The 14,539-nt window shown below is 46.6% G+C and overlaps 1 protein-coding gene across 1 annotated transcript; it reads right to left on the reverse strand.

Moving 5' to 3' along the window:
• Window positions 1-3,460: 3,460 nt before the first annotated feature.
• On the reverse strand, window positions 3,461-10,609 carry BMP15 (bone morphogenetic protein 15). The gene is made up of 2 exons (XM_038748495.1): window positions 9,909-10,609; window positions 3,461-5,600 (listed from the first exon to the last, which is right to left on the reverse strand). The coding sequence occupies exons 1-2, from the start codon at window positions 10,195-10,197 to the stop codon at window positions 4,810-4,812; spliced, it is 1,080 nt and encodes a 359-aa protein (XP_038604423.1). The 5' UTR covers window positions 10,198-10,609; the 3' UTR covers window positions 3,461-4,809.
• Window positions 10,610-14,539: the final 3,930 nt, after the last annotated feature.

Here is a 14,539-nt window from a genome sequence, read left to right on the forward strand (position 1 = left end):
CTTGGGACTTTTGGTATTCACCTTACCCTCCACCCCATAGCACTTAAGTACCTTTCTCTAAGTCAATCAGTCAGTTGTATTTATTGAGTGCTCACTGTGTGCAGAGTACTGTACTGAGTGCTGGAGAAAATATAGTATAACAATATAATAGACGCATTCCCTGTCCACAATGAGCTTACGGTCTAGAGGGGGAGACAGACATTAATATAAATAAATAATATTCCAGATGCGGACATGAGTGCTGTGGGACCCAGAGGGGGGATGAATAAAGGGAGCAAGTCAAGATGGCACAGAAAGGAAGGCCTCTTGGAGATGTCCCTTCAATAAGATAAATGACATTGAGGTACAGTGAGAAGGTTTGCATTAGAGGAGCAAAGCATGCAGGGGCTGTAGTAAGAGAGTGGTGAGGTGAGGTAGGAAGGGGCAAAGTGATGGACTGCTTTAAAGCCGATGGTAAAGGGAGTTTCCGTTTGACGTGGATGTGGATGGGCAACCATAGGCGTTTCCTGAGGAGCGGGGAAATACGGTCTGAACATTTTTTTTAGAAAAAGAATCTGGGCAGTAGAGAGAAATATGAACTAGAGTGAGGAGAGACAGGAGGCTGGGTGGTCAACTAGAAGGCTGGTACAGTAATCCATGAAGAATAGGATAAGTGCTTGGATTAATGTGGTAGCACTTGGAATGGAGAGAAGAGGGTGGATTTTAGCAGTGTCTTGAAGGTCAGACTGACAGGATTTAGCAATGGATTGAATATGTGGTTGAATGAGAGAGAGAGGTTGAGGATAATGCCAAGGTTAGACTTGTGAGACAGGAAGGATGGTGGTGCCATCTGCAGTGATGGGAAAGTCAGGGGAAGGACAGGATTTGGGTGGAAAGATTAGGTGTTCTGTTTTAGACATGTTAAGTTTGAGGTGACGATGGGATACCTAAGTAGAGATGTCTTGAAGGCAGGTGAAAATGCAAGACTGCAGAGAGGAAGAGAGTCCAGGGCTGGAGATGTAGATTTGGTAATCTGCATAGAGGTGGTAGTTGAAGCCATGTGAATGAATGAGTTCTCCAAGGGAGAAGGTGTGATGGAGAATAGAAGGGGACTCAGAACTGAACCTTGAGGGACATCCACAGATAGGGAATGGGAAGCAGAAGAGAAGCCTGTGAAAGAGACTGAAAGAGCATCCAGAGAGATAGGAGAACCTGGAACGGACAATGTCACTGAAACCGAGGTTGGATAATATTTCCAGGAGAAGGTCGACAGTGTCAAAGACAGCTGAGAGGTCAAGAAGGATTAGGATGCCATAGAGAGCATTGGATTTAGTGATCATTAGTGTCCTTTGAGATCATTAGTGTCCTTTGATAGTGGTTGCTGTGGAGTGAGGGGAGGGAAACCAGATTGGAGGGGATTGAGGAGAGCAATTTGAGATGGTTGGTGTAGACAACTCACTCAGGAGTTTGGAGAGGAAAGGTAAGAGGGAGATGGAGAGATAATTGGAGGGAGCTATAGGTCATGGGAGGATTTTTTTCAGTGTAGGGGAGACATGGGCATGTTGAAAAGCAGTGGGGAAGAAGCCATTGGAGAGTGAACAGTTGAAGATGGTGGATAAGGAGGGAAAAAAGGAGGGGGCAAGAGTTCTCATCCTATCCCGACTGGATTACTGCATCAGCCTCCTCTCTGACATCCCATCCTCCTGTCTCTCCCCACTTCAATCCATACTTCACACCGCTGCCCGGATCGTCTTCGTGCAAAAACGCTCTGGGCATGTTACTCCCCTCCTCAAAAATCTCCAGTGGCTACCAGTCAAACTACGAATCAGGCAAAAACTCCTCACCCTCAGCTTCAGGCTGTCCATCACCTCACCCCCTCCTACCTCGCCTCCCTTCTCTCCTTCTCCAGTCCAGCCCGCACCCTCCGCTCCTCTGCCGCTAATCTCCTCATGGTGCCTCGTTCTCACCTGTCCTGCCATTGACCCCCGGCCCACATCCTCCCCCTGGCCTGGAATGTCCTCCCACCGCACATCCGCCAAGCTAGCTCTCTTCCTCCCTTCAAAGCCCTACCGAGAGCTCACCTCCTCCAGGAGGCCTTCCCAGACTGAGCCCCCTTGCTCCTCTGCCCCTCCTCCCCCTCCCTGCCTTACCTCCTTCCCCTCCCCACAGCACTTGTATATATGTTTGTACGTATTTATTACTCTTTATTTTACTGGTACATATTTATTCTATTTATTTTATTTTGTTAATATGTTTTGTTGTCTGTCTCCCCCTTCTAGACTGTGAGCCTGCTGTTGGGTAGGGACCGTCTCTGTATGTTGCCAACTTGTACTTCCCAAGCACTTAGTACAGTGCTCTGCACACAGTAAGAGCTCAATAAATACGATTGAATGAATGAATGAAAAAGTGCAACAAGATGGAGTCGGATGCACAGGTGGAGGGGGTGGATTTTAAGAGACAGCAAGAGATCCTCTAGAGATACTGCAAGGAAAGATGGGAGAGTTGAAGAAGGGGCAGGAATAGGAAGAGATAGAAGAGATTACACCTGAAGGTTTCAATTATCTCAATAAAATAGGTGGCCAGATCACTAGGGGCAAGGTGTGTATTATAAGTCATTTATATTAATGTCTACCTCCCCTAAGCTAAGAGACCAGGGAACTCATCTACCAACTCTGTGATATTGTACTCTCCCAAATGCTTAGTGCAATGCTCTGCACACAGTGAGCACTCAATACCCTTAATGATGATGAAGAATGGGGGCAGGGAGGAGTGGAGAATTCTTGATTACCTGAGCTTCTAATTCAGATGTTTTTTAGCTACTTAAAAAAGGCATCCTCTGAAGACATGACCTGTTTCCATCATATGCCATCAGCTCATTCATCTTTATCAGATCACCTGAGAGGGGTGTCTAGGATTGTAACTCCTATATACAATTTTTTTTTCTAAAGTGTGTCCAATATGTGGATTTCCAGATCTGAGCCTGACAAATTATTCCTCCACACAGAGTGGAGATTGGAGGGATGCAGAGGATTTCTCTGAATAGAAGCCCTACTACTTACAGGACTCTTGCTTATCTAGCCTACGTGCTCCTTCTGTGAAGACATTTATTTTCACATACTGATTATCAGAAGAAAGCCAGTTCCTACTGGACTCTTCAGCACTTGAATACTCAGAATACTCTCTCCCAAAGCACATATATACTCTACTACTACCTCCTAGCTGGAATTAGTTTTCCTGTCTTCCCCCACTACTTGGTCCTTGAAGACGGGGATCATGGCTATTAATTCCGTTGCACTCCCTTAAGGGCTTAGTGTAATGTAATGCTCCTAGTAGATGCTCAATAAATATGAATTATTGGGTTTATCAGGCCTAATGTGTTTGACCCATACAAGCAGAAGAGCCTTCCATCTTCTTCCACTGAAGCAACTGTAGACACACACCCACAGTTCCACCCTTTTACCAAAGGCCAGACAGTGGGAGATTCTCATTAGCAAAGCAATTGATTTATTTGCAACACAGCACATTTTCTAAGATAGAGCATAAGATAGAATCTATTCAGACTTGAGTGTTTGAACATTCAATCTCAGGGTTACAGAGGCAGACGGCCTCAATCACGTTTTATAAATGATTCAGAAAACCAGCTCTAACCACTCAGGGAAGGCCCAAGTTTCCAACAGCCTCTTAAGCTGGGAGTAATTGGGGGAGGAAAAAAAAAAAAAAGATAAGGTCTGAAATGAGAGACTTAAGTCTTGTTTTAAAAGCTCCACAAGAATGGAGCCACAGCCCACCATCATGAAACCCACATACAGTCTCTGAAGTTGCTCTTTTAGATGCAAAACTTTGATTTATTAGTGACAAGACAAGCCCTTCTCCAGTTGAGCACAGTGTATCCTAGTTCCATTTGGTGGTTCATTGCATGTGCTTCTAAAAACAAGGAATCATTTAGTGAAGTGCTTTCTCCATTACATACAAAAAATTTTTTTAAAAAAAATCCTACTCTTCCCACATTTCCTCCAGTCTGGGCTCCACTTACACCCAAAGCACTGTGGGTTGAAAACCATAAACCCCAGCTCTTCCACACTTTGAAAAGCCATAAGCCTTCTCTTTCCTCTACCCTCTACGAGGTCACCCAGTTGGGCTGCTTAAAAGGAGGTAGCGGCCGCAGTCTAATCCAACCCCAGGAATCAAAGACTGGTCCTGAGACAGAGGCAGAGGATCGGGGGATGGAATTAGAACCACTGAGCCAACTCAAGTTCAAATTCAAGGCGGCAGACTCGTACAAGGTGAAGTCCAATTGGAAGATGGGAAGCAGCAGGCAACAGCGACAGAGGCTACTCAGTAGGTCTCCCCCAAACACCAGATTAATTTTCCACCCATCCTGGCGCATAACCTCATCACAAATAGCTTGAAATTCATTTTATCCTGCTTCGCCCCGACCTTGGTTCCTCCATAATAGGAGAGGAGGTTCATGGGTTTGGAGGGCCAGAGCCAGATTTTTGCCTCTTTCCTCCCCCCGCACCCACCCAACTCTCAATCCTCCCAGCCCCAATCCACCATGACGCCATCTGTGTCGGCTGGCCCATTACATCACACAAGGTCCGATACAAAACTCACATAGATAAGATCAGTCAAGAAAGCGGTATGAGCCTGGGAAATCATCAGTAGCAGCGAGTCCTCTCCTGGGAAGAGAACCCGTGAATGGCTTCCTCTGGGGCAAGAGGATGGATCTATGGGTCAGGCAAAGGATTTTAGGGCATCTTGTACATCGACATCAGATTCTTTATTTCGTTTCCTACTCCTGCAGTCTCGTGCGGGGAGAACCCGAGCCTCTCATCGGCAGGTGCAGGACTGGGCGTTCATGTCCTTCCACTCCTTGTACAGGATGGTCCCATTGTCCTCCTTCAACAAGATGCTGATCGGGCTGTACTGGTAGGGGACACAACAGGGCCGGGGCACCCTCTGGTTCACCAGCTCGTTCACGAGGTTCTGGATGATGGCGTGGTTGGGGGAGTTGAGCCCCTTACGCAGAATCCGAGGGCAGAGCCCCTGGCAGTAGTTGGGGTAGAGCCTGTCGGGGGCGATGACCCAGTTAGTCCAGCCCAACGACTTTATGGTGACCTGTAAAGGGTGGAGGGAGCAGAACTTCGGCTCCATCCTGCTCCCGGGGGCATCGCCAGCCTGACGGACCCTCCGGTGGAGAGGCGTTCCCACCTCCTGGTAGCCCTGCTGGGTGTCATTGAAGTAGAGCAAGAGAAAGGGGGTGTCCGAGTTGGCCTTCCCCCTCCACCTGGTCCTGAAGGAGCCTCTCGCCCTCTGCCTTCGACACTCCCAATGCAGCCAGAAGGAGAACCAGCCGCGGGCCTTCCGGAGCCTTTGCCGGATGTAGGCCGTGATGTCCGACTCCTGCCAGGCCGTGGGCTTGTAGCTCTGAGTGGAGACTACTTGGAACGCACGCTCCACGGCATTGGGCTTGTTCTCCCGGGTCTCGGCTTTCACCTGACACAAGAACTGGGTGCCAGACCTGCGCAGCACGGACGGATAAACCACGGCAGTCCTCACCAGGATCTGCCTCTCCCAGTCCATCGCCATGGGGTATTCCAGGCTCTGCACGTACCAGGGCCCTGCGGGGAGGTAAGGTGGAAGGGGCAAACGTGAATACGGGCAGGTGGTCACCTTCCTGTAAATCCTCATCTGCCCCTCCTCTAGACTGTAAACTCGATGTTTTGTTCTGACGACTTGACACCTGTCCACATGTTTCGTTTTGTTGTCTGTCACCCCCTTCTAGACTGTGAGCCTGTTGTTGGATAGGGACCGTCTCCATATGTTGCCAACTTGTACTTCCCAAGCGCTTAGTACAGAGCTCAGCACACAGTAAGCACTCAATAAATGCGAATGAAGGAATGAATGATGTGGGCAGGGAATGTGTCTGTTGGACCATCATATTGGATTCTCCCAAGCGCTTAGTACAGTGCTCTGCACACAATACAGTCGACTGACTGAAGGTTCTCGAGACTGCTCTCTCCTTTCAGTCATTCATTCAGAGCTTACTGTGTGCAGAACACTGTATTAAGCACTTGGGAGAGTCCAACAGATGCATTCCCTGCCCACGCCTGACTCTCCCAGAACCCTCCTCACCATTAACTGTGCTCCCTTCTACTTAGACCCTGAGCTCCCAGTGGAACAGGGACTGTGTCCAACGTGATAAACTTGGATCTACTCCAGGGCTTAGTACAGTGCTTGACACATACTGTCGTAATTATACTAATTACACTATAGCATTATACCAAACAGTCTGCCTGGTCTTGAGAACTCCAACTTCCCCCATTCCCCACCGCCTCCAACGAGCAGCTAGTAATGGCTCTCCTTTCCTGTCTCTCACTTCTTGGGGAACGCAGGACATAAAATAACACCCCAATCCACCCGCCCATCAGCAGCGACTACCCGCTTAGCCGTGTACCCTTTTAAGCACTTAGGTACTCACCTCAGCCCCCCAATCCTTTGCAAATATTCTTCTACTCTCTCTGACTCCAAAGCCTGTGTTCTTACCACTAGCCCATGCTGCTTCTATAGTTTTTAACCCTCTCCCAAGTCACTCTGGGGAGAGATAGAACCGAATCTCTAACTGCCCACAGCACTGTTTGGAGAAAGCCCTAATCAAAACGATCATAAAGTCCTTTCCCGATATTAAACCCGGAGTAAATGGGACCCGGTTCAAGGAGAAGATGGTCCCCATTGTTTGATTCTGTGGCTTAATTAACTCGGCATCTTTAGTGCCGAAGTCTTTGTTAGGAGCAGTTTCCGGCAATGTCCCTCAAAGTTCATTAGGAATAGTGCTACTTTTCCAGTTGTGCAATTCAGCCTCTGAATCTCAGGATTGAACAGTCATGTTTTAGCACATACACCTTGGAAGCCTTTATGGGATTGAGTTGTGTCAGTGCTAATACTTTAATTTCTGTCTCCCCCTGTGATCTGATCTTCAATCAGTGGTATTTATTGAGCATTTCCTATGTGCAGAGCACTGTAGTAAGTGCTTAGTAGGGTAAAGCAGAGTTGGCAGACACATTCCTTGCTCACGAGAAGCTTACAGTCTAGAGGGGGAGAAAGACCTAAAAAGAAGTATGGATATATATGTAAATGCCCTTGGGCTGAGGGTATCTTGAATCTTTCCCAGGGGATAGAGACTTGTGCCAAGCACTCTGCAACAGCACCAATGAGCATGTCTGTAATTTATTTACTTTTATTAATGTCAGTCTCTCCATCTAGACGGTAAGCTCCTTGTGCACGGGGAATGTGTGTACCGACTCTGTTGTATTCTCCAAAGCACTTAGTACAGTGCTCTGCACATAGTAAGCACTTAAATACCACTGATTGATTGGTTAGTACAGCTCCTAGTAATAATAATGATGGCATTTGTTAACCGCTTACTATGTGAAAAGCACTGTTCTAAGCACTGGGGAGGATACAAGGTGATCAGATTGTCCCACGTGGGGCTCACAGTCTTCATCCCCATTTTACGGATGAGGTAACTGAAGTACAGAGAAGTTAAGGGACTTGCCCAAAGTCACACAGCTGACAATTGGAGGAGCCGGGATTTGAGCCCATGACCTCTGACTCCCAAGCCCGTGCTCTTTCCACTGAGCCATGCTTCCTCGTACATACTGAGTGCTTATGAATACCATAAAAAAGGGATGGGATAAGCTTATAAATAATAAGAAAAGGAAGGCCTACCATTATTTACCACTCCCCAGGTCTGGGATCAGCTTCAGAACCGTTCTTCCCATCTTCAAAGACCTATTCAAATAATATCTTCTCCATGAAGCCTTCCCGACTTTCATCCCCCCCAACTCATTTTTCCTCCCTACTGACCGCGTCCCCGTCTCAGGATCGCACCTGGAGAGTTTCCAGTCCTCTACCAGCCTCAGCCATGGGAGGGAGAGTCAAGCAGAGGCCTACCCATTCCAGAGAAGTAGCGTGGCTCAGTGGCAAGAGCCCAGGCTTGGGAGTCAGAGGTCATGGGTTCTAATCCCGGCTCCGCCATTTGTCAGCTGTGTGTGACTTTGGGCAGGTCACTTCACTTCTCTGTGCCTCAGTTTCCTCATCTGTGACATGGGGATGAAGACTGTGAGCCCCACGTGGGACAACCTTGATTACCTTGTATCCTACCTCATGCTTAGAACAGTGCTTGGCACATAGTAAGTGCTTAACAAATACCAACATTATTATTATTATTATCCCTAGCTTGGCCAGTGGCTAGTGAGTGGCAGGCAATCTGCTACAAGTCAAAACCCACCTGTGCTAGACAGCAGCAGCATGAGAAAGTCAAGGGCAGAGACTCAAGTTTACTGCATGGAAGAAGCCAAGGGTAAACCACTTCCGTATTTTTACCAAGAAAACTCTGTGGATAAACTACCAGAACGGTTGCAGATGGAAGTGGGGCGTTCTGGGGAAGATGTGCCCATGGAGTCACTATGGGTCAGACATGACTCGACAGCATAAGACAATATTTCCCATATATTTACCAGCTCCCGAGATGTATTTTAATGTCTGTCTTCCCCTCTAACTATAAGCTCTTTGAGAGTAGGGATTAAATCTATTTATTCTTGCTACAGTGCTCTCCACAGAATGACTGCTCAATAAATATCATCCATTGCTCAAGGACTCTTACCCTTCCCACAAGTCCATCTCATCTAGGCTCAGGCCCCCAAAGCTGTAATAATAATAGTAATAATGGCATTTATTAAGCGCTTACTATGTGCAAAGCACTGTTCTAAGCGCTGTAGTGCTCTGTCCTGGATGCAATGGAGTTCCAATAGAGGAGCCATTTCTGCAAACTGGAGATCAAGTTTTCCTCAGCTGAAACTTGCTTTATTTCTTGGGATCCTGGATACTTGGACAAAGACAATTTCATTCTTGTCGAAGTCCATTAACCTTCATCTCCTTGTGCCCTGGATAGTTGGTGGGAGTAGGGATGCTGATTCTTTTTATGTTGGGTCACTATGTTTGCCAAGAAAGCTGTCCGAATCCTTTTCCTGATGTCCCACCACACCTGAGACAGGTTTCACTTATTCCAACCCTGGCTTTTTTTTCCCTTGAATGGACAGTTTATTCTGGCTTTTCATTGTGCAAAACATCCAGTCCCAACTCTAGACTGGCAGGGTAAGGACCCTGTCACTAATTCTGTTATAGTGTACTCATCCAAGTACTTAGTACAGTGCCCTGCAATCAGCAAGTGCTCAATAAATATGATTGATTGTAAGAAGCAGCATGGTATAGTGGAGAGAGCATGGGCCTGTGACTCAGAAGGTCATGAGTTCTAATTTCGGTTCCGCCACTTGTCAGCTGTGTGACCTTGGGCAAGTCACTTCACTTCTCTGTGCTTCAGTTACCTCATCTGTAAATTCAGCACTTAGAAAGTGCTTGGCACATAGTAAGAGCTTAACAAATACCAACATTATTATTAGATTAGGAGGCCTTCCCAGACTGAGCCCCCTCCTTCCTCTCCCCCTCCTCCCCCACCTTACCTCCTTCCCTTCCCCACAGCACCTGTATATATTTATATATGTTTGTACATATTTATTACTCTATTTATTTATTTTACTTGTACATATCTATTCTATTTATTTTATTTTGTTAGTATGTTTTGCTTTGTTCTCTGTCTCCCCCTTCTAGACTGTGAGCCCACTGTTGGGTAGGGACTGCCTCTATGTGTTGCCAACTTGTACTTCCCAAGGGCTTAGTACAGTGCTCTGCACATAGTAAGCGCTCAATAAACACGATTGATTGATTGATTAAAAATGGGGAATGAGACTGTAAGCCCTAAGCGGGTTGGTATCCAACCCAACTTGCTTCTAGCCACCCCAGCGCTTAGTACAGTGCCCGGCCCGGAGTAAGCGCTTAATAAATACCACCATTATTATCGAATGACTCACCTCTGGTGGAGATCCCGGTCCAGGCCGAGGCGGGGACCAGCCTGACCGAAGTGGCTCCCAGAGTCCGATTCTCCCACGGGAGCCCTTCCGGGCTAGCGGAGCGATAGTATAAGTCCCGCATGTATTGCAGAGACTGCCCGGTAAAGCTGCTCTTTGGGGTCTTGCCCGTCATCTCCTGGAGGAAAGGCAGCTCAAAGGCAGCGGCCAGGGACTGAGGATTCACACGGGCCCCCCTGAGCGCTAGCTCCCACGGGAGCAGAACCAAGAAGAAGAAGCAGAGGAGAGCCATGTTGTGGCCTCTGGGAATCAGGTGGGACAGCCCGCTAGCACTAAGGGGCAAATCCCCAAGAAGTTTCTCTCCCTCCTAGCTGTCTAGTTCCCCACTTCCTCTCATCCAGGTGACCCTAATCCAGAGCTCCCGCCCCTTGATGCTTGGCAGAAGGGGAGTTGGGAAGCAGGAGGGCAAGCCCGCTAGGATTCCTCCCTTAGAGTTTCAGCTCAGCTTCCCCTAACTAGCCCACCTAGATTAAAATCTCCATCTGTAAACAGACTCCCGAGGGGAGGGCTGGCCTAGAACTGAAGCCCCATCCCGCAGGATTTAAAACAATGCCCCTGAAAAAGAAGCATGAAGACAAACAGCGGTGGAAAGCCAAGGCTGAGATGCTGCTCCTCCAACTCCCACACCTGGCCCACTTTGGGGGAGAAAGAGAGTCCTCCCCTCCCACTGCCCCTTTTAAAGGCACCAATCAATCAAGATTTAAAGGGACAGGGACCGTTCAACTTCCCTTCCTCCAAATGACTCCCTCTCCCTCTAGACCGTAAGCTCGTTGACGGGCAGGGCAAGTGCGGACTCTCCCAATCAATCAATCAATCAATCGTATTTATTGAGCGCTTACTATGTGCAGAGCACTGTACTAAGCGCTTGGGAAGTACAAATTGGCAGCACATAGAGACAGTCCCTACCCAACAGTGGGCTGACAGTCTAAAAGGGGGAGACAGAGAACAGAACCAAACATACCAACAAAATAAAATAAATAGGATAGAAATGTACAAGTAAAATAAATAAATAAATAGAGTAATAAATATGTATTCCCAAGTGCTTAGTACAGTGCTCTGCACATAGTAAGCTCTCCATACATAAAACTGGTTGATTGATTGATTGACTGTGAGCCCACTGTTGGGTAGGGACTGTCTCTATATGTTGCCAACTTGTACTTCCCAAGCGCTTAGTACAGTGCTCTGCACACAGGAAGTGCTCAATAAATATGATTGATTGATTGATTGACTGAAATGAGGCGGAGGGGGCGGCCAGATCCTCCGTTGGCCTAACAGCTGGGAGAGGAGGCTGTGCAGAAGCTGCAGGCTTAGGAAGGCTCCTAGGGGCTGACTTGCGAAGCGTCAATCATCATCATCATCATCATCATCAATCATATTTATTGAGCGCTTACTGTGTGCAGAGCACTGTACTAAGCGCTTGGGAAGTACAAGTTGGCAACATATAGAGAAAGTCCCTACCCAACAGTGGGCTCACAGTCTAAAAGTTGGCAATTAGTCTATCAGTCCATCGTACTTATTGAGCCCTTAGTTTGTGCAGAGCACTCGGGAGACTACAACACAGAAGCAGCGTGGCTCAGTGGAAAGAGCACGGGCTCTGGAGTCAGAGGTCATGGGTTCAAATCTGCCAGTTGTCAGCTGTGTGGCTTTGGGCAAGTCACTTAACTTCTCTGGGCCTCAGTTACCTCATCTGTAAAATGGGGATTAAGACGGTGAGCCCCCCGTGGGACAACCTGTTCACCTTGTAACCTCCCCAGCGCTTAGAACAGTGCTTGGCACATAGTAAGCGCTTAATAAATGCCATCATTATTATCATTATTTACAACACAACAATATAAGCAGCATGGTATAGGGGATAGAGCACGGGCCTGGGAATCAGAAGGTCATGGGTTCTAATAGCGGCGCCGCAGTGTGTCTGCTGTGTGACCTTGGGCAAGTCACTTCACTTCTCTGGGCCTCAGTTACCTCCTCGGTAAAATGGGGATGGAGACTGTGAGCCCCAGGGGGGACAGGGACTGTGTCCAACCCGATTGACTTGTATCCACCACAGCGCTCAGTACAGTGCCTGGCAAATAGTAAGTGCTTAAAAATACCAGAATAACAATGATAATGATAATAATAACAGACACGTTCCCTGCTCACAATGAGCATTCAGTCTAGAGGAGACCCATAAATTCCAAGCACTTTGTTGCTCACCCCCTTCACCCTAACCCCACAGCAATGAATCAATCAGTGGTATTTATTGAACACTTATGGCATTGTACTCCCCCACTAAGCGCTTTGGAGAGTACAGCACAACAGAATTGGCAGACACATTCCTCAATCAATCATATTGATTGAGTGCTTACTCAATTATCAATCATTGGTATGTACTGAGTGCTTACCGTGGGCAGAGCACTGTACTAAGTGCTTGGGAGAGTACACTGTAACAAAATTGGTATGTACATTCCCTGTCCACAATTAGTTTACAGTCTAAAGGTTAAGCAGCATAGCCTAGGGTAAGCAGCCTAGCTTGGACATCAGAGGCCCTGAGTTCTAACCCCAGCTCTGGGCCTCAGTTTCCCCATCTGCAGTATGGGGGTTAAATACCAGGTCTCCCACTTAGATTGCGAGCCCCATGTGGGACAGGGACTGTGATCTGATTATCTTGTGTCTGCTCTAGTGTTGTCAGTGCTTAACAAGTACCACAATTAAGTTTTTGTCACTTGTGTACATAATCTTTCTAGATTGTAAGTTTCCTGTGGGCAGGGAGCATGGTTACCAAGCCTGTTATATTGTGCTCTCCTAAGCACTTAGTACAGTGCTTTGCCCTCGGTAAACACTCAATAAATATCATTGATTGGTGATTGTTTGATTGACTGATAAACTGACACTTGGCGGCTTCCCTTACCTGTAATGTAATGCTTCCTTCCTTAGATTGTAAACAGCTTCAGCGATTGTTTCACTCACTCAAAAGTAACTTAGTACAGTGCCTGGCATACTATAAGTGCTCAATAAATACCATTGATTGGTTGATTATGAGGCACTATGAACAGTCATGAGTTAATTAACTTAATTAAATGGAATGTTTGAGTACCCACTGAGAAAAATTCACTACAGTTAGCTCTTTGGAACTAAAAAGCCAACAATTATAATAATTAAGGTATTTATTCGTGATGATGATCACGGTATTTGTTAAGCGCTTACTATGTGCCAAGCACTGTTCTAAGTGCTAGGGTAGATACAAGGTAATCAGGTTGTCCCACTATGAACAGTCATGAGTTAATTAGCTTAATTAAATTGAATGTTTGCGTACCCACTGAGAAAAATTCACTACAGTTAGCTCTTTGGAACTAAAAAGCCAACAATGATAATAATTAAGGTATTTATTCGTGATGGTGATCACGGTATTTGTTAAGCGCTTACTATGTGCCAAGCACTGTTCTAAGTGCTAGGCTAGATGCAAGGTAATCAGGTTGTCCCACATGGGGCTCACAGTCTTCATCCCCATTTTACAGATGGCACAGAGAGTTAAGTGGCTTGCCCAAGGTCACACAGCAGACAAATGGTGGAGCCGGGATTAGAACCCACATCTTCTGACTCCCAAGTCTGGGCTCTGTCTATTGAATTGCGTTGCTTTCCTGCCCAGAAGGAGCTTATCTGAGGGTAAAAGAAAACAACCACCCCAATCCCTTTCCCTATGTGTGTTGCAATTTATAATAATAATAATAATGATGATGATGGCATTTATTAAGCGCTTACTATGTGCAGAGCACTGTTCTAAGCGCTGGGGGGGATACAAGTGATCAAGTTGTCATTATCATCATCGATCGTATTTATTGAGCGCTTACTGTGTGCAGAGCACTGTACTAAGCGCTTGGGAAGTACTAGTTGGCAACATATAGAGACGGTCCCTACCCAACAGTGGGCTCACAGTCTAAAAGGGGGAGACAGAGAACAAAACCAAACATACTAACAAAATAAAATAAATAGAATAGATATGTACAAGTAAAATAAATAAATACATCCCACATGGGGCTCAGTGTTCATCCCCAGTTTACAGATGAATTTATGACTACGATATTTCCAGCAGAGGGAGCAGCAAGGTCTCTTAGTTTCGGAATAAGTGCAAGATTGGCCTTATTCATTTATTTATTTATTGCCTATGTCTAGCTCTCAATGTCTGCAAAGTTTCATGTGAATAATAATGATGGTATTTGTTAAGTGCCCAATCAATCAATTGTATCTATTGAGCGCTTACTGTGTGCAGAGCACTGTACTAAGCGCTTGGGAAGTGCTCACTATGTGCCAAGCACTGTTCTAAGAGCTGGATCTAGGGTAATAATAATAATAATAATAATTTTGGTATTTATTACCAAAATACTATTTTAGACTGTGAGCCCACTGCTGGGTAGGGACTGTATATGTTGCCAACTTGTACCTCCCAAGCGCTTAGTACAGTGCTCTGCACACAGTAAGCGCTCAATAAATACGAGTGATTGATTGATTGATTGATTATTAAGCGCTTACTATGTGCAAGGCACAGTTCTAAGCGCGGGGGAGGATACGAGGTGATCAGGTTGTCCCTTGTGGGGCTC

The sequence above is a fragment of the Tachyglossus aculeatus genome, chromosome 6, assembly GCF_015852505.1.
Source record: "Tachyglossus aculeatus isolate mTacAcu1 chromosome 6, mTacAcu1.pri, whole genome shotgun sequence".
NCBI classification, from domain to species: domain Eukaryota; kingdom Metazoa; phylum Chordata; class Mammalia; order Monotremata; family Tachyglossidae; genus Tachyglossus; species Tachyglossus aculeatus.